Source organism: Chaetodon auriga, chromosome 11, assembly GCF_051107435.1.
Source record: "Chaetodon auriga isolate fChaAug3 chromosome 11, fChaAug3.hap1, whole genome shotgun sequence".
NCBI classification, from domain to species: Eukaryota; Metazoa; Chordata; class Actinopteri; order Chaetodontiformes; family Chaetodontidae; genus Chaetodon; species Chaetodon auriga.
The window spans coordinates 19,291,659-19,310,916 of record NC_135084.1 but is presented as its reverse complement, the minus strand read 5'-3'; the positions used below and the strand labels follow the sequence as shown (position 1 = coordinate 19,310,916).

The window sequence follows — 19,258 nt, the reverse complement described above, 5'->3', positions numbered from 1 at the left end:
TAATAATAATCATTATTATAAAACACATCGAGCTATTCTGTGTTTGTTCCTCTGCGCAATGTTTCCCGGGTGAACTCCATCCAGCTGTTCCCCGGCTCAGTCAGGCGTTGTGGCTTCTGTCACGTCTGTCCCTCATCCATCAGCCCTCGCCGACAAACATGGTGTGTAAATCCTTTTCTCTGCCACATCAGCTGCGCTCCGTCGCCACTGAAGTGCGCTGAAAATATGTCTCTCCGCTCCTTTCACACACATCTTCCCTGAAACGGCCAACTTCTCCAAAAGTAAACAGTTTTCGCCGCCGTCGACTTTTCATCTCTCGAGTCAATCTATATGTTTGGTTTTGCGCGTGAGCTTTTTGTCTTTCTTTTCAAGTCGTGCAGGCTGACAGTTTTTTGTTTTTTGTTTTTTGTTTTTTTTCTTTGGCTGCTGTAACCTCCAATCATGTGTTTAGATACCGGCTTTCCAAGCGTCTTTCTCCGGCTAGTCCAAATCATTTCTACCCGGCTTGTCGGGACAGCAGCCGATCGTGAAGGCTCTGCAGTCACGTGACGAAGACAGGACTGAAGTGTGTGTGTGTGTGTGTGTGTGTGTGTGTGTGTGTGTGTGTGTGTGTGTGTGTGTGTGTGTGTGCGCGCGCGCGCGCGCGCGCGCGCGTGTGTGTGTGTGTGTTTTCTTTTCGGAGTGTGTATGTGAGCGTCTCTCCGTGTGTAGTTAGAGGGGTGTCCCTCCTCCGCATTTTTTGCTGCTTGCCATGCTTTAGACGCCGGAGCGCAGGGAGAGAGGCGAGAGTGAGAGAGGTAACACCGGTCTCTCTCACCGGGCTACCTGTCTTTTCAGTCTTACCTCGGGTCCCCGTCGGTTGTTCCTCGTCTTTTTGAGCCCACCTTCCTGCGGTCGACTTGTTTTTGTTGGTTTAAAAAGAGAGAGTGAGAGAGAGAGAAAAAAAAAACTGCTAATTTCTGCAGGGTTTCGTGTGGGTCTGGTCTGCCAGGAGGAGGACGGCGGTTCTGTTTCGCACTGGGTTTTGATCATCTTTTTTTCCCCCCTTTTCTTTGGGTGCTCCATTTGGACAGTGTAGGACAGCCGAGCGGAGCTTGGATGAGCCGCCTCGCTGAAATCCCGAGATGGAGTTGCTGCTGATCTGCCTTTCCCTGTGGATATTGCAATGTAATTCGGCCAAAGCGGACTCCATCATACATATCGGTAAGCGTCCGATAAAGCAGCATGCTGTTTGGGTTGGACAGGTGTAAAGGCAAAGCGTGCGGGGATAAAGCTCAGCAGCGCATACTGCGTTGATCACAGGATTTGGGTGAGAGGGCGGGATAAATAGTCTATTCAGTTTGCATCCTGTGTTAAAGCAACACTTTGACTCTCAAGCGAGTTGAAAAGTTGGCGTTTTGTGAACGGCCATGCCTCTGACCTTTGCTGCCGCTGCTATTTTTTGCTCTTATTTATCACCGTTATCTATTCATCAGCCGGTTTGTGCAGACATTCCTTAGACTTTTCGACGGATGATCACTGCATTCATGCTGGCTTCACGTCTAAACCTCTCACCACTGTCGGCCTGTAAATTGCAATTCTGTATTCAAAACACGGATTACAGTGCGCATAAAGGCCGGTATCTTTCAATCTTTAATGAAATTAATGTTCAATAGCCAAATGGCTGAGGCTTTTTCAGACCAAGCTACCTCTTGTCTGAACCCGTCAAGCCTCAACTTTCACCGGAACGTGACTGCAATGTCAATATGAAGACAGAGGGAATGTCAGTGGAGTTTGGTTTTAGGATGCAAAACGCATAGAGCCTCTTTGTTCTCAAACTTCAAACCAGAGCTGCCTTTTTTTTTTTTTTTTTCTTTGACCAGAGCTTTAAACTCATCATCACTGATTCAGATCTGGCGTTTGTCCCTAAACATCCCGTTAGATTTCATTTTACAGTTTTGAAATACAGACACGATTGTCTCCACACACGCGCGCTGAATGATTGCCGTGGATTGTATCCTCTTTTCGTCCTCTTATAATGACTGAATGTCATCTCAGATGAAAATGTCAATGTCACTGAGAGCAAATTTGGTCTCGGTGCTCCGCCGCCGCTGCTGCTGCTGCTCACAGTTTACTGCAACAGTCTGGCAAGCAGCAGGTGCTCAGTCACTGGCTTAATACAGAGGTGGGACTCCATCCAGATGATATTGGCTGATGCGCTGCTTTACGTTAGGGTACCCCTGTTATACTTCTCATTTCCTGAAACCCTTTCCCGTGATATATGCGCGTCTCTCAGTAGCAGCTGATGCCATTTTGATAAACAGAGGAAGAAACGCGGGGGGGGGGGGGGCGCAGTTAAGATTCAGCATGCCTCCCACCGAAGGCCTATAACGCTTATCGGGATGTGTGCCAGTGATCTAGTAGACGTGACAGCTATTTATTTTCGAAGTTTGGCCACTTTACGCATCCAATGATATTTATGTGGTGTGGCCGCGTCGCTGTCCATGGTGCTGGAATCATGTCAGCGCACACTGAGACGCACATGTTGCACTACTTCAAGGCTAAATAAACCACGAAACAATAAAACGTTTCACGTGCCATTATTAGATCATGCATCATTGACCGGTTTGGGGGAATGTCATTGCTTCTATCTGGTCTGTAATAGCGCTGGTCCAGCAATGAAGCCATTCACCGCTTCCTCCACCTTCAACTCTACCCTGCAGTCACACTTCACTCACCTCGTTGTTTTCTTACACTCCATGTAACATGTGGTGGGTTTTATTCAACAGGTGCCATATTCGAGGAAAACGCCGTGAGAGATGATGAGATTTTCCAACTTGCCATCTCAGACCTGAGTCTGAACGACGACATTCTGCAGAGCGAGAAAATCACCCACTCTGTGAAACTTATCGAGCCTAACAACCCCTTCCAGGCCGTGCAGGAAGGTAAGACTGGCCCCGTTAGTTTAGGTGATTTTGGAGCACGTCAGGAAGGCGGTCTACTTTCAGAGCCTGATCTTGCACGTTTTTTTTTTTTTTTCTTGGTTTTTTTTTGGGGGGGGGGGGGGGGGTGGACGAGCTGATGTTCATTTCACATGTTGATCAGTCAGTGTGGTCGCTCGGGGAGCAGTCACTGATGATGATCCATCTGTCTCTCTGAGCGAAATGGCTGTGTGCACGTGCATTTCTCACGCTGTGGGAACATAAACCTCGTCACACAGTCACATTGTGGGGACTCGCCTTTCTATGGGGAGAAAATGCAAGTCCCCATAATGTAAGTCATTCAGTTTTAGAGTGAAGACTTGGGTTAATGTTTAGGCAGGTAGAGGTTCTAGTTATGGTTTAGGTAAGACTCCAGGAGGAGACTTGTGTATGTAATGTCCCCCAAAGAGTCTCTCTCTCTCTCTCTCTCTCTATCTCTCTCTCTCTCTCTCTCTCTCTCTCTCTGCTGTGCCACTGTACCAAGGTGTCTTCTGTGGTTGAAAAGCTAGGTGGAAGCATTGAGTTAGAGCATAGCATCTAAGAATAATATGTTGTGTGCAATAAAAACAATTTGAAGACGATATGAAATGTAATTCCAGCTACAATACTAAACTTATTTAGTCACAGGACATAAAATTATTTCTGGCTTTTACGTCTCTGTGAAGGATCTTACTTATGCACAATTTATCAACTTTCAGCTTTTTCCTTAAAATGTTTCATCTGCCTCATTTGGATTTTCCTTCAGTGCCCAGAAAATGGATCAGAAATTAGCAATACGTTTCTTTTAGTCAAGGTTATCTCTTTCACTCAACAAAAGATGGTTGCAGACACTGTTGCCTGCAAAAGTGATTAAAAATTCCTCCACTAAAGTGAATCATTAAGTCTTTAATAGGTTCCTTGGGACCCTCAAAGGCTGTTTATGTCCCCTGCACTTTGGTACCAGCCTGCACTTTCGTCCCCAGTTGCACAACGGCCTTGATGAGTCATTGCTATTCATAGTGCCCCTGACAGGCACAGAAAGATGATAATATGTCCTCCCTTTTGCTATAATTATTCCCTGTCATTTAGCTGTGCGCCTTAACTATGTCTCGGATATCGAGGAGTCAAATTCACACTGCTTTAGTAAACTTAAATCCCGATGAGTCTCGCGTGGAGCAGACTGGCGTTCGTGTTCTTTTAATAAACCTGGAGCATACAGAGGAGATAGTCCTGGTTTCTGCTGCAGAGACGAGAAAAGAAACGTATTACACACATGTGACTTGGCTAATTTATCAGCTGCTGTTGCTTGAGGTGCAAAAGTGTAGTTATTAAAAAGACTTGCCAGCATTTCTTTTGACATTTTTTTGCAGTACTCTGATTAGTTCAGTAGTACAGTTAAATATGGCGGGTTTAAAATGCATCCAGACAATATTAAAGCGCAATGTCATGCCTGTGCTAAAGCTTAAAGACGTACAGAATGATGCTGTAAAAAAAAAAAAAAAAATTAAGATGTGACTTACTGTTCTTGAAATTTATTCAGAGCTTATTTCCTCTGATTGAACTGCCTTTTGTTAGTCTTGATTGGGTATCATTTAGCATTCTTAATTACTGTTTACAGCTATGCACCTGGTGATCAAATATTTGCAGAAGTGGGTGATTAGGGGGCTTTCAGTTTCTGGAGAGAGTGGGGAATATTATGCAGTCGATAACATGAGGATCGATGGGTGGCACCGGATTCTCAAACTAGACACAAGGCAGTGTGGTGAGTGCTAAGCGACAACCGGGATAAGTTGACCTTTTCTTTGCTCTTTTGTTCGGCTGCAATCCCGCTGTGAGTGGCAGTCAGGACCTTGGTGAAGAGGGATGAAGAGGAGGAGAGTGTGGGCATAAACATGGAGGGTGGAGGGGTTAGTGAGGGCAACAAGGATGAGATGATAGAGGTGGAGAATATATATATATAATGTTGTAGAAAAGAGGAAGGGAAGGAGATTAAGGGTGAGAAGAGCAATGAGGATAAGAATAACCATGAGCACCGGCGACGGTGAGGGAAAAAAATCGAAAAACGATTGAATTATGATCAAGACTTGAATAAACATGAGTGGACAAAAGAAGAGCAGGAGCAGAGTGAAGATAGGAGGGAGGTGATGGGGAAAATTTGGCAGCCTAGTGAAAGGAGCAGTTGCAGAGTCATGTTTGTCCTTATTTGGCTTCCTTCGTCCTTGTGCTGGTGGAACATATATTAATGAGGTTGTCACACAGACACCATGCACGTGAAAACACTCGACTATTCAGTCCTCCCACACTCTTATCGTGAAAAGATGACGGCTCAAGGCTGGTTAGATACACCGGCTGACCACGCTACTGGCAGATGCTGTACTATTTATAGGGTGGAGCAACTAGAGAGAATGGATAGTGCGATTTCAACACGAGGGGAGAAAACTCAGAGGAACATTTGGGTACTGATGGCTGTCACGAGGTTTTTAGATGCCATCAACTTGCAATACTGACACAGAAAAAAGCAGATGAATGTGTGGTCACTGCAACAGCCCCATAAACAGCAATGTAACAGCAATAATGATGGGCGCAATCATTATTTGTAAAATTATGCACAGGTTGGAAAGACCCATAATGTGGCTGTGCACGATCTAACTGCATGTTCTGTCACCGATCAATTTTAACATAAACGCCTCGCTTATCGGTCAGTCATCGCCCAGGAGAGCCAGTCTGGGTCTCACAAGGGTGTGAGCATCAGCAAAGTCAGTAATAACCTCAGAAAGTTAAAGTTCAGAGCACGAGCACGGCCTCAGGTACCAGTGTCACACTTTACATCATGTTCAATTCACGGCTGAACATCTCAAGAGCATTTCTGATGAATGACTAAACTGAATCAGGCTGTGGCAACTTAAAAGAAAATGAATTTGTATTGAAAGTGGTGTTTCGCACATCTTGAGATTTGCAGCCCAGATTTTCTTTCCAGCTTGATTGAAAAGGAGAATTCTGTCCTCCGGGCCAGATAAGTATACATAAGAAACAAAGCCTTTATAACCTTTCTGTCTCGTGCTTATTCAAAGGAAGTGGCAGAAAGGGGAGAGCAAGAGCTGCCACCTTGTTGTGTGATTATGTAAATCCGAATCTATGCATATTTCAAGAAAAGTTTAGCCCGTAAGGTGGATTTATTCAGAGGACAAGAGCTCTCCAATTTAAAGGATTGTGATGGGGTGGGGTTGAACGGTAAAGTGTTTGTGCAACGTTTTTGATTTTTCCTGCCATCAAAGCATTTTGGGGATAGACATAACAATGTAAAGAGCTGATATAAAGATACTCTAATGTACCATAAGACAATGAAAAGAGAGCCAAGTCAAATCACCATCGTGACTGCAGGTGCACGGTGAAAATACAGCAAGTTTAACAAGAGTCTGCAGCCATGCTAACAGCTCTGTGCAGCTGTACCCCAACATGCCAACAGTGACAATGCTAACATGGGAATGTTAAGGAGGTATAATGTTTACCAACACTGTTTAGCTTGTGAGCATGCTAATATGTGCTAATTAGCTCTAAACAGAAAGTACAGGTGAGGCTGATGGGAATGTCATTCATTTTCAAGGTATTTGTTCATGAATATATTGATGATAATATAATAACGGCGCTAAACAGAGCCAGAGGATTCCCAAAGGGATTGGAATTTGTACTGAACGGACCTTGAATATCTTATTTTCATAGCAATCTACCCAATAGCTGTCCAGATATTTCACACAGAGCCAAAGATGTAAACCTGCTGGATTCATCCTCTGGTGCACCGTGAATGTCTGTACCAAATTTCATGCCAATATATTCCAGCGGTCTGAGGCATTTCAGTCCGAACAAAAGTGGCGAACTGACCAACCTTAGCTAGCGTGACTCAAAATTGGACAGAAGTCTGGAAAATCCAGTCAAATGAGGAACATCAGCCCTAAGTTGAAACTAATCAATGTTGATGCCTTACACATAAATTGTATAGGGGGTTTACAGTTTCTCCTAATTGGCATTCAACCTATTGTGGCCCAGTCTTATAACAGTGATTTTACAAAGCTTTTTTATGAGGGTTCATTGCAGTTCTGTCAAATGACTGCAGGTTTTAATACATACATTTAGAACAAAGCAGGTAAAAAACAGAGCCATCTGGCCACAGTTAGGGAAAGTCGTTTGCTGCTCCTCTAATGTGCCGTAATTTGTTGAGTGTTCTGTCCCACTGAGTCCTCTTCACACACCACACCACTGGTGACCCTCCATTTCCATCTAACCCCTGCCAAGGTAACGTCAAGGAGGATTTGAGCCTTTGCTGTTTCTGTCCCTGTAAGCCAAACAGACTTTGAAGAACTCGCAGTGCAATTCTTCTTCCTTTTTTCACTCTTTCTTTGGCTCAATCTGCAATGACAAAAGTTGAAATAATGGTTCCTTTGAAAGTGTTGGCATGGGTAATGTAATATCCTCCATCTGATTCTCTGCTTATGACAACTCATTACTCCTCGTGCTCTAAACGTGATGGAATGCTGCCCTTTCACTATTATTGTCCCGGTGAATTTAATAATGCTGCATAAATCTTGGTAATGGATTTGTTTGTTTTTTTTATGTCTTTTTACCAGCTCTACACAGAGGGCGGATGATCAGGCCATTTTACTGGCCCCTGTTAATTACCCAGCGGTTATTTTAATCCGTCATAAGCTTCTCAATGGGCTGTATAAAGGCCTGCTGGTACCTTAATCAACTAAGTGATGTTGCAACATTTAATCCCTTCACAATGTAAGACCCACTATTCAGCATCTTTGGAGGGTTAGCCTTTAGTTACTTGGTTGTGTTTGCGCACTAGTGGTCCAGTTCATAGTAAAGAAAATGTTTAATTCAGAGGAAGAGCCATCATTTCAGCCTCTCCAAAATAATAATTCGAATTAATCAGTGATTTCCAGCTAAAGGGGCTTCCTCTATAGAAAAGATCTATGGAAAGATTTAGTAGCTCAGTAGTTTCAAAAAATGAAAATTGCGATTTGTGTCAACGCATTTGTGTTTTGAGGAGAATAAACATACAAATACAAACTGCAACTGGTTACAATTTATATTTAGTGTCGCAATAACCCAAAAAAAACTACCTGTCTATGTCGTTCTACAAATCTGCCATATCAAAAACACTGCGGGTGAGATGTTGGATGGGGTGAATGAGTGCTGAGGCATGAATACACACACTTGAAATACAGATGTCTGTCCTGCCTCCTGATCACTTGATAAGTTGTGTGTTGAATTTGTGCCATTCTGCCTGGTTTGAGCCTCGATAACAGCGAGAGAAGCCCTCACAGCTGCTGGGCTTGCAAGGACTGTCTATGTATTTTGTTGTGCAACGGCCCAATTAAGAATGTGTGATTAACAGCGTATCTGAGGGCCTGCATGTGTTGGTTTGTTTGTGTGGTATGGATATTATTGCAGCACTGCATGGTGTGCTGGTTTGGTTCCCTGCTGGCTGCATACTGTAACCCCCTAACCCTGTTACACTCACTCTTTGTCTGTCTGCTTCCTTGCAACTCATAATATCACCTGGAAGAGCAAAATTCTGCTTTTTCTCTTCCAACAGGTCATTTTTTTTGTCACAATGCACCTGTTATGTAAGTGACAGCGCAGTTCGGTGGACTGTTCAAACCCCCACTTGCCCTTCTATACCTCTGCCATTCACACCATACAGTGTGGATGACACAGTGGAGGCCCTATGGGACCTGTATCCACTGTGGGCTGACAGACACACTAAAGAATATGTATTCCTCCAGCTTTCAGCCAGAGTCAGCAATGTCTGGCAACTGCTGAGCAGTACGTGCCACAGAGAGAGCAGAGAGAAAGAGCAGAATACAGAAACAGGGAGACAGAGAGAGGTCAAGGCTGCTAAATGCTAGATCTGCTTAGTAGGCGTTCAGGTTTTGTCCTCTGTGCTATATGGAACAGCTGGTCGGCCTTTCCTGCAGCGGGATGCCTCTGTGTCACATAGTCTCGACATCTGTAGTAGATGTCTCATTTGGCAGTTCTCAGACTACCCTTGAAAGGAGCATCGAGACATTTCTAAGCATGCAATTATTAAAAAAAAAAAAAAAGCATGAAGACTCTGAAAGTGGTTTTGGCTTTTGAGTCAGAAAGCTTGGTCCGCTGATTAACTTCAAGAAAAGCGTCAATTCACTTAAATGCCACGTCTGATCTGTATTCAAAGGAATCATCGGCAGCGTGCTAAATGTCACCACGAGCGGGGATTTTAGCAATCTTTTAATTTGAGTAAACAGCGTTGTTGTGAAGTGCAGAAACAAGTTTTCACCCAGTCCCACAAATAAATAAATAGAGAGAGAGCAATGTGCTGCTTTGCTTGTTGTAATCTCTCAACAGATTTTCTGCAGGGTTTTCAGGAAATGGGGAAGTTATGTTTGGTCTGCGATGCAATCAGAATTAGTGTATTGCACTAATTAGAGAGAGTGGCAGTCACGTTGGGTCTCGGCACTTTATGTATTCATCACACTCGGCATGCTGCCTCACTGGCTGACAGCTGAGAGCTGATTTCAAAGTATTCTCATCGCTTTTCACACTGCCATGTTTGATTGAGGATGTTCTCAGGGGGGTCATTGTGTATAAGCTGACTAATGGCTTCTGGGTGGTATGATGGCTGTCTGTCCCTGAAGGACAAATGCAGGGAAGACACATTTGAAAAGCAGATACATTTAAAATCGGCAAAGTAGAGGAATGTCTTGATTGATGTTTGACTGCTGCTCCTCCCGTGATGCAGACAGGATCCCTAAATTTGGCATCAGAGAGTATTATTTGTGTCATTTAGCGCTGTCAGACAAGGACATCAAACTAGCAGGCGACCAAACGTGTCCTGTCCTGGTCCTGCGGTCGTTGTTTGTGAGAAATGTAGCTCCTGCATTGATTTTCCGATATGACAGCCGCATCTGATGTGTGACAAATGAATAAAAGAGCAAAAAAATACATGCCTATCAGAACACCTGCATGCATGCCACATATAACTCAGCTGTTCTACATACCCATGAACACACAACATATGTTTTCCCTACCACAGGTCTCACAGCCCCATGTCTTATTCATGTTCCTGTCTTCTCTGGTGTGACAGATTTATAACGAGCTGCGGAGAGCACTGTGACAGATGTTAGTGCTTTGCCACGACCCCAAACAGCCCCCAACCACCGCTGGGGATTGGCCATCAATAGTACTCTACCTGTTAGAACGAGAGAGACTGAGTGAGGCTGAGACACGGAGAGAGAGAGTTGGCCCAGAGGTGATGTCCTGTACTATCAGATTGATGCTGATTAGGCCCTCGGCCTCCGTCCATTGCAATACATCGCCGTCCTGCATCTTACTGGCATCATTTCTCTTTGTACGCACTGTTATGCTTGGACTTTATTGAGTGGCTGAGATGACAGAGATGAGGAGGGTAGTGGAGGTAGAGTGGGTGTATGAATGGTAGGAGAGGATTTGTTTGTTTGTGCATTGTGGTATGAATACGAGCCTTTATGTGTGTGCTGTGATGTGTGTGTTTGAGGTTGTGTTATAGACACAGATTCATGTTCGTGGATGTTTTTTGCTTGTGTTGCGTTTGGTGAGAGGTGGTGTTGCTGGTGGTGATAATAGTTTGGGGATGGGAGGTTGTAACACCCCCTCCGCCCTCACTCACTTGTGATGCTGACTAGCTCAAAGGGAAGTGTGTATAATTTACTACCCACCACCTGCACCATTGGCAGCAAGAAGACTTCATTCCAGGAAGGAAGGCAAGGAGCTGAAAATCAGCCCCGAGTAAATCTTATTAGAGACTAAACAGGAGTCAGCCAAAGAAATGCTGTGCGGCTATCTCTGCCTTCACACTCCTTTCAGACAGAGGGAGGAGAAAGATGCAGGGGGTGAGGGATGAGGAGTGGGGGTGGAGTAGGAGTCTTAGCGAGAGCAAAGGGGTGAAGCAGAATGAACTGGTGAGCCAGCGTGATGACGAAGGAGAAAGCAGCTGATGGCCGGGGCAGAGGGAAAGATAATGCAGGAGCAGGGGCTGTGAAATTTTCGGGCCGTATGGAAGACAAGAGGGACGAAGTCATTTGAAACTGCGGACTCGACTCACTACCCTCATTGATGAAGAGATGCCAAAATGTATTTGGGAGCCATTGTTTGCATTACTGCCCACAGACACGGATACCAAGTGGGACCATCTGTCACAAGAATCCCCCCTCCGTCTTCCTCGCTGAGTCTCTGACTCTCTGTCTCTCTCTTTCTGCCATGGGTCCTCTACCATGCCCGGGCAACATGGATTTTATCCAAAGATGAGGCTAAGCTAGTGTGTAAGCTCTCTCTGAGTGAAATCAAAACCCAGCTTAAACCTCATGAGTGAAAGCCTGAAAGAGTGTGGAGGGCAAAACATGCAGACATCAATGAAAACTGGGTCAAATATGCATCCTAATATAAATGTGCTTGAAACAGTAAGGCTGATGAATGAGTCTCTCATTTGATTCTACAGTGAAAAGCATTGCAAACTCACATCAGACACTATGTGTAGTCCCACATATCCTGCTTTTCCAAGACGCCTGACACCAGTTATATTGAGCTGATGCTGCCCTTCAATCCATTAACCAAAGGATCGGTATCCTGCTCTCTAAGATGTTATCAGGCCTGAAACGACCCCCTTTAACTAAAATGAAAGTAGCATACGCGGCTCCATCTCTGACAAAATGTGGGATGATGAAGCAGGTGTGTTCCTCTCACTCATTAATTCAATGTAAGTCTAAAGAGAGAGACTATCTAAAATCTCTCCTAAAGTCAAACCTAGCTGTGTTAATGCTTCATTGATCCATACGCACTGGCTAGAGACATTCAGCGGATCTCGGACTCCAAACTTTTGTAATTGAATCCGACCCCACAGCAGCTCTATTTGGAGCTGCTGATGAGGACGGACATCTGAGCACAGCTAAACATAATGGTCTGACGTCTTCTAGCTAGCTGCCCCACACACATGCTCAGCGGCTTCGGAACATAATGTCTTGCCTGAAGCTTGAGAGGATGGATCTGATGGGAAATTTTACAAGATTTGGAAGCCGTTTCTGGCATTTTCAGGGCTCCCATGTGGTGTGATATTACCAGAGACCTCTTACATTTGACTCTGAGACACCAAAATATTGCCATTGTTTTATTTTATTGTTTTTTTATTTTGTTATTTTGTCATTTATTCCCTTTTCTTTCTTCCTCTAACAGTCATATTTGCTCTTATTCTCACTTTAAGCACCTTTTCATCCATTGAGTTAGCTGCTGTGCACAGAGACCTTAGACTAACACGGGATGTTGAACATGTGAAACTGAAGATCGCTCCGTCTTACTCACAGACTGTCTCAGCTGAACATAAAGAGATACGTCTCACATAAATTATTGATTTGCTATTGTTGTTGTTTTCAAAGTGTGTGTTTCAGTATTAACTGGGCCACGATTGGTCATGTTATCAAATGCATCATGTTACCACATGAAGAAAAATCCTTCTGGGAGCACTCGTGGGATGTGTAGACCTAATTTCGTCTGTACTAACCCTTTACAAGTACACATGTTCTCTGTGGGTCATATCAAAGCCAGTTGTCATTGGCTTGAATCACAGAACACAGAATTCGTTGAATCCCTCTTTTTCCTTTAATTATCTCAATGCAAAGAGCGTCTAATTAAAAGAAAGCCTCGTTCAGCAGAAACAGGCAACACCACACCAACATGACCAACGCTTCATTTCCAAAAGCAGGAATGAAAACAGTTGTTTATTCATAAATTGCTTGAATAGTGTCCCTCCGACTGGAAAAACTCTCCATACTGATTTTTGCACATATGAACAGACACACGTATACATTAGGAGCATAAGGAATGTGTGAGTGCTGCTATTAGTTCTGATGGCTACTCCTGCCGTCAAGCGAAGCCACGAAAGCTCTCCACAGTGCATTGACATTTTAGCACCAGCCTAGGAGTACATCTCAGACTCTTATATTCCTGGACAGTGTCATTTCATGGCCATGAAGTGACATTAACTGCAGCAATCTATCCAATATTACAAGACTATTCACTAAAAACCACACATGTGAACCTCATGGTGGCACCAGAGGAAATGTCAGGGGATTCATAAAATCAGCTGGATACTTCGTCTGGGAACCAAGAATGTCTGTACAAAATAATAATAGGTGTTGAGGTATTTGTGGGTGGACTGACAGACCAGAGCCACACCACCAGCGTGGGTAAAAATAACAAATAACTCAATCAGTATGCATGAAAGTGTTTCACGTCTCAAATCAAATCCGGTTGTAAATACGTGAATTGACAGCAGTAAATTCATGCACATAAAACCACTTAACATTGCATGCAAGACCACATTTAACACATTTGTGCAAAAGTGAATGCTGTAATGCACATTGTTCATTCTGTACTTGAGGATTCAGCGTTATCCACCTCCATGCAGGGGAGAGTCTTGGTATTGCAGCGGTATCCTGTTGTACCAGCTGTCATTAGTATCACTGTTAGCTTATCTGCTGTGTCTGTACACAGGTCTAATGCCTTCACATTCACAGGGTAAAATGTGTTTTTCACAGGGTGCAGGATCTTTTGTCCTCTTTCTTCATTTTGTCAGCGTCTGAGGTCGTTTTTTGTGTTGAACCAGATCTTTGATTGGTTGTTTTGTGTACTTTGTGGAAAGGAAAGTATGCTCACACTCACAAATGTATCACTTGCTGTTTTCAAAGCTTGAACCACAGCACAGAAAAAGAGGCTTTAAGCCACCATAAAGGCTTCTGACTGAGCCATTGACTTTTTTTTTTTTTTTTTTTTCCCTTCACCTGCATGAGGGTTTGACATGTTAAGGAGAGTCACTTTACTCAGAGAAAGACATGATGAAGAGAGCAATGTTAATGTACTGTTTACATCTTTAAGCCTTTTCAAGCCCAAGGTGATATGAATGATTCATTATTTGACTTGAGGGAGACAGAGCAGGTTCATCGTGTCACATTATCAGTCACTCTGAGACACACAGTCAGTTTGTTTGCCTCAACATGTTTCCAAAGCATTTGCAGCTATAGTTTTCTGCTGCCACTTCAATCATCATGTTTACTTTTCTCTCAAAGGAATGGAAAGCATATTAGAGCTGTGTAAGTGATCACAGCATACATGTCATAATGTTTACTGTGTGTAGAACTGACTAGCATTTGAGTGTCCCACTGGTTTGATGCATCTTTGTGTGCCTTGAATGTTGACAGTGGTTGGTGGTCGTGCTTCCAGTTTGGCCCAGTGCCCCAAGAAACACAACCTCCAAAGATGTAGAAGTCCAGGTAGATGTACACAGGGTTAGAGTGAAACTGGAAAACTGAGAGACGCTGCACAAAGACTGGCAATGAGTGAGGAAAGCGGCCTTGTATTTAACTAGTTATTAGCCGTGCTTGTTGCAAAGTCTGACCAAGTGTCTGGTCATCTGTCCACCAAAATAATAACCAAACCAATGACATTCCCATTGGCCTCACCATAAGTTGTGGTTACTGCTAATTAGTAAATGCTAGCATGTAAACACAGAAAACTACGATGGTAAACATAGTAACACTATTCCTTCTTAAGCATTGTCATTGTGAGCATTTAACTCAAAGCACCGCAGCCCCACAGAGACACTAGCGTACCAGACTCAATTACAATTATTGTTATTACTCCTATTTCTAGGCAGCGCAGCAATCCCATGCAATCAGCGCTCCTACAGTTTGATGTTTTCCTGACCTCAGACTTCGCTTGGCCCGTCTGTGTGGTATTTTGGTGTGTTCGCTGTGCGCGGAGCGTGTGGTGCTCACAAGTAGGAGGACAAACTGTGGGAGGTTTGTTCAGATGATGCAGCTCAAAGCGAGTTGTTGGTATTTTGGTAGAAAATGTGTCTTAGACGTTGCGCTGAGAATAGACTCGTCAGAACCATGTCTGTTTCTGGCACGACATCAATCTGCTGCCACTTTGGCAATTTTATCAACAAGAACAAATTACTGTAAATACTTGGAGCAAATGTGCCGCAATAGCAGAATACGGCTAAATAAGTCAAACAAATTTAGAAATGAAACAAATACAAATTGATTGATGCAATCATGTAAACTGCCTCAACAAATTCTTATATGTTTTGATCTTATGACCTGTTTAAAACCATACACACACGCACACACACACACACACACACACACACACACACACACACACACACACACACACACACTGCTTTGGCTGCAGATTTGTGTTGCCGCTACAGTTTCCTGCAGAATCCATTTCTATATTTGTTGAGCAGTTGTTGTCATGAGTCACGGTGATTGGCACAGTTTTCTCAGAGGAATGAGACCAGTAATGTGACTGCACATACATCAACCACAGTAACAGGTGTGCTTGGTGATGCCCACACAGTCCATGTGCCCAAGACCGACTACTTTGCACTTGTCATTGCACATGCATAGTTAAAACCGCTTCGTCACTCCCACCCATACTCTGTTTAAACTGACTTTCCAGAGGGCTGGTTCAGCTAGACTTGTGTATAATTGACCCCATGCTGCCCTAAAATAACTCTATGATAGATACCATGTGGAGCAAAGAGCCTTTTTAAGTGTGCCCACAGAAGGGGGTCAGTCATCAGAAGAAACATACTGTGATGGACTGGTCAGGGTTAGCCATGCCCCCCGGATAACTGCGCACATTTAATATATGAGCTCAGGATACGAAGGCAAATGACAAGTGGATTTAAATATTATGAGCATATACCCCATCTCCGCCATAAAGGAACTGAATAATTCATTTTCTCATCCATTATATGAATTACATGTATATATAGGAACCTTCACAGTGTCTCTGCATGGTTCTTGAAAAGAGTAATATACCAACCACCGTGCCTCAGGGTCATCGTCTGTTGTTCAATAAGAGGAAAAAGAGAAAACAAGGAACACTGCAGTTCTCGTCGTTGATGCTATGAGAATGAGGATTCATCTAAACAACAACAAAATCAGCCTTTAAACAATCGGATGGACTCATAACTTTGGTTCAAACCACAGCAGATTTTTCCATTGCCAATATTCAAATACAGTCAGTTTGCAGACAGACAAGGGAAAGGACCACAAGAGTATTTTCACATTGGAAAAAGCAACAACACCCACTAACAAAACTGTGATGTGGCTTGGCCTTAGGCATGGTGCACTTTGTAACCGGGTGTCTCAAACTCCATCCAGGTAGAAATTGGAAGGTAGGTGCACACACAGACACACACTGCAACAAAACAGCCAAACCACCTCAGGCGAAATTAAGATCGGCTCGGGTGATTTTCAGCCAGTTAGAGTCTTAGTTTTCAGGGTTTTCACCAGTCCACACAGCAGCAGGCACTGTGTCCTCAGCAAAAACAGAGGAAAATGTAAAGAAATACTCAGAAGCGGTACATTTTCATGAGGTCAAACATGAGGAACATGACAAAAACTTTCGGTATGTACAGGCTTATCTCTCCCGTACAAGAACAGTATCACAATCAGGAGAAGATGCCTTGAGGCACGATGAAAATATACAAAAGAGATGAGTAGGAAGAGGAGCGAAGCAAATCGCCTCGAGGGGAGAGGGAGGCGAACAGCGGTGGAGGAGGAGGTGGCAGCGTTTCAGATCATCTCTCTATCTTTCCCTTTCCTCTTGGACAGCAGGAGGATGTCTATCAAAGCCATGTCATCCTTTCTGGCAGTGGCTGCTTCCTCCTAGCAACGCCCTGGCAGGCCACGCAACCGGGAAGAGAGGCTAGAAAATGAGGCACCCCCCCCCGGTGAATAGTTGTCCCTCACTGACTCGCCACATGCCCACTCGCTGCCATAACAATCCCTCCTTGTAACAGCACAAAAATGGAAACTCTTGGACACAGCACCATTCATTCCGGCACAAAGTGTGTCAGCTTTTGTCACAGGCTTGTATGTGGTGACTGAGAGTTCACTCTGTGTGTGTGTGTGTGCGTGCATGTGTGTGTGTGTGTGTGTGTGTGTGTGTGCGTGTGTGTGTATGTGTGTGAACAGGATGTGGGTGTGAATGTACAACAAACTAGCTCCTGTTTTTCTTGCATCAGCATGTTAATGAATCACAATTCTTCAAAAAACCCTGTAACAAGATGTCAAGATACCACGATGCTGTATGGTCTTGAGGCACTGTACTTTCATCTTGTTAAACCGTGTCTCTTGTTTCAAATTGCACTTGGACTGAGTAATCTAACGCCTTGATCCAATGCATTGGTTGATATGGCAACTGCCTCTTACTCCCGAGAACAAATTTTCCCTGTCCACCTGTTGGCCAAGAGACGTGAGAAGGGAAATGTGTTGCTGATGCTGGCGGGATGAAAATCAAGGCACGTGCAGGATCGCAAGGGAGGCATTATCATTTAAAACATCTGTCATAGGTACAATGATTGTCTCCTACTCAATAACTGAATAAGCGCATGGTGAAATCAGTCTCTGGGGGGGGATGTTTGGAGTATTTTATTTTTTCGTTGAAACGCCAGTGCCGACTCTCAAGGGAATTCAGATTCTGTTTGTCTTAATGAGCACTGAGCAGTGCCCTCTTTTCCTTCAAATTAGCCACTCTCATTTCACAAATGCCTGAAATCACATGATTCTGTGAGGTGGAGAAAACAGAGATGGTGTCAGGGGATTAGAAGCAGAAATATTCAGCTACGCTCGGCGTCTCAAAAAAGAGAGCGAGCGAGCGAGCGAGCAGTAATGACCCCGCTCGCTTCCCTTCTGAGCCCAGAGGAGAGAAAATACATCAGGCTGAAAGTCAAAGATGCTGTATGGTTGTAGCTGCTGGGATTTCCTTTGCTTTTTGTTGCTTGTCCCAGGATGAATGGTGATGGAAACGCTGCAGCATGTGTTTGTGTGCTGTCTCTCCATGTCTCAAAGGCTGACTGCTATCGGTAATTTTGTAGAATTTGCATGAAATATGTCTTGAGATCATACATCTGTTTTTGTTTTCTGCTTAGTTCGAGTTAAGTACTTAAATTTGTTTTGGATGCTGGTTGGCTTTCCAACAATATTAATGTGATTTCACCAGGATCGCAGTCAACCTTAACCTCTGCATCAACTTTCCAAATTCAACACATTGTCCATGTTTACTAGTTCTTGGAGGACAAGTGTGGTAGTTTATTGCGTCGCTCTGTTTGCTTTACCTTCAGACAGCACTGAGACAAGCTGCTCATTTGGAAGGGATTTTGATCTTTAAAAAAAAAAAAAAAGAAAATTCCTGTCTGGCATCGAGTCCAATTGTTAGGGGGCTAATAGCAGCTTTTGTTATGAGCCAGCTCAGGATTGTGCCGCTGTTTGTGTTCATTAATGTGTTTGCAAATATTAATACATGTGTCTGGCTGGGTGTGTTGGTGTGTGCATGTATGCTTTTGCCAAGGCTCAGTGTCAACCCCGCGCACAGCTTTTAGGATTTTGCCTCAAACTGTGTAAATCTCTGATTACGTGTTCCTCTATTGGAGCGTGAGGTCTCAATAGGAGAAGCTCTTGGAATGTGTCATCAATAATCTCAGTAGTCCTGTAATGCCTTTCAATCCTCACTTTTCAGTGCCGTCAATGCCGTTTTAGCTTTTGCTGTCCTTCTGAACTAACCCGTACTGTGGCTGCTCTCACCCTTTCTAATCCAACACAACCTGTCTCAGCTTCTTTTATTGCTTCTTAATGTCACCGTTTCCCTGTATTACTGACTGCATGTGTAGTATGAACTGAGTTTATCCTCCTGCTGTGTCACCGAAGAGCAAAAGGCTTTAACAACTTTGTAGCTGCTGCCCTCAGCACAAGTAGATAACACCTGGCACTGGTTTTGGTTAGGATCAATATTGGGCTTGAAATAGGAAGAACAAAGCCACAGTAGTGGAAGTGTGTGTGTTTCCTGTAATGCTCTCTGACCCTGGACAAGCTGGGCAGTGTTGATTATTGATTAGGGTTGATAATTACTTACTCACCGACCTCAAATTTAAGAGGGTTGTTATTAGGTTTTTAAATACAAAGTGGCTTCTATAAACGTGGAGCTGGGGGCGACATAGCTCAATAAATAATGTAGAATGTGCAGTGTTTGCTTTGGGTACAGGCCAAAATTATACATAAACTTCTGTATTATGTGCTTTGTTTGTCTGATTTTGGGGCACATTCATTTCCAAATTTCCATTAGGGCTGGGAAATAATTTATTTCAATCAGAATTTAGTTGCAGAAGAAGTTTTCATGACATTCTCAGTGTCGTGCTAGTTACTGAAAAATAGTAGTTTCTTACTAGTTACCTC

General features: G+C 43.8%; 1 protein-coding gene across 3 annotated transcripts in view; it reads left to right on the top strand.

Moving 5' to 3' along the window:
• The first annotated feature begins 753 nt into the window (after positions 1-753).
• The window catches only part of grid1a (glutamate receptor, ionotropic, delta 1a), a 230,555-nt gene continuing 212,050 nt past the window's right edge, over positions 754-19,258 (top strand). For 2 of the 3 annotated variants that reach the window (XM_076743103.1, XM_076743100.1), the window contains exons 1-2: positions 759-1,203; positions 2,769-2,924. In XM_076743103.1, coding sequence (XP_076599218.1) covers positions 1,125-1,203; positions 2,769-2,924 — 235 coding nt within the window. In that variant the 5' untranslated portion in view covers positions 759-1,124. Of the gene's footprint in view, positions 1,204-2,768; positions 2,925-19,258 lie in introns of all 3 variants that reach the window. The other variant, XM_076743102.1, reaches the window with a different exon arrangement.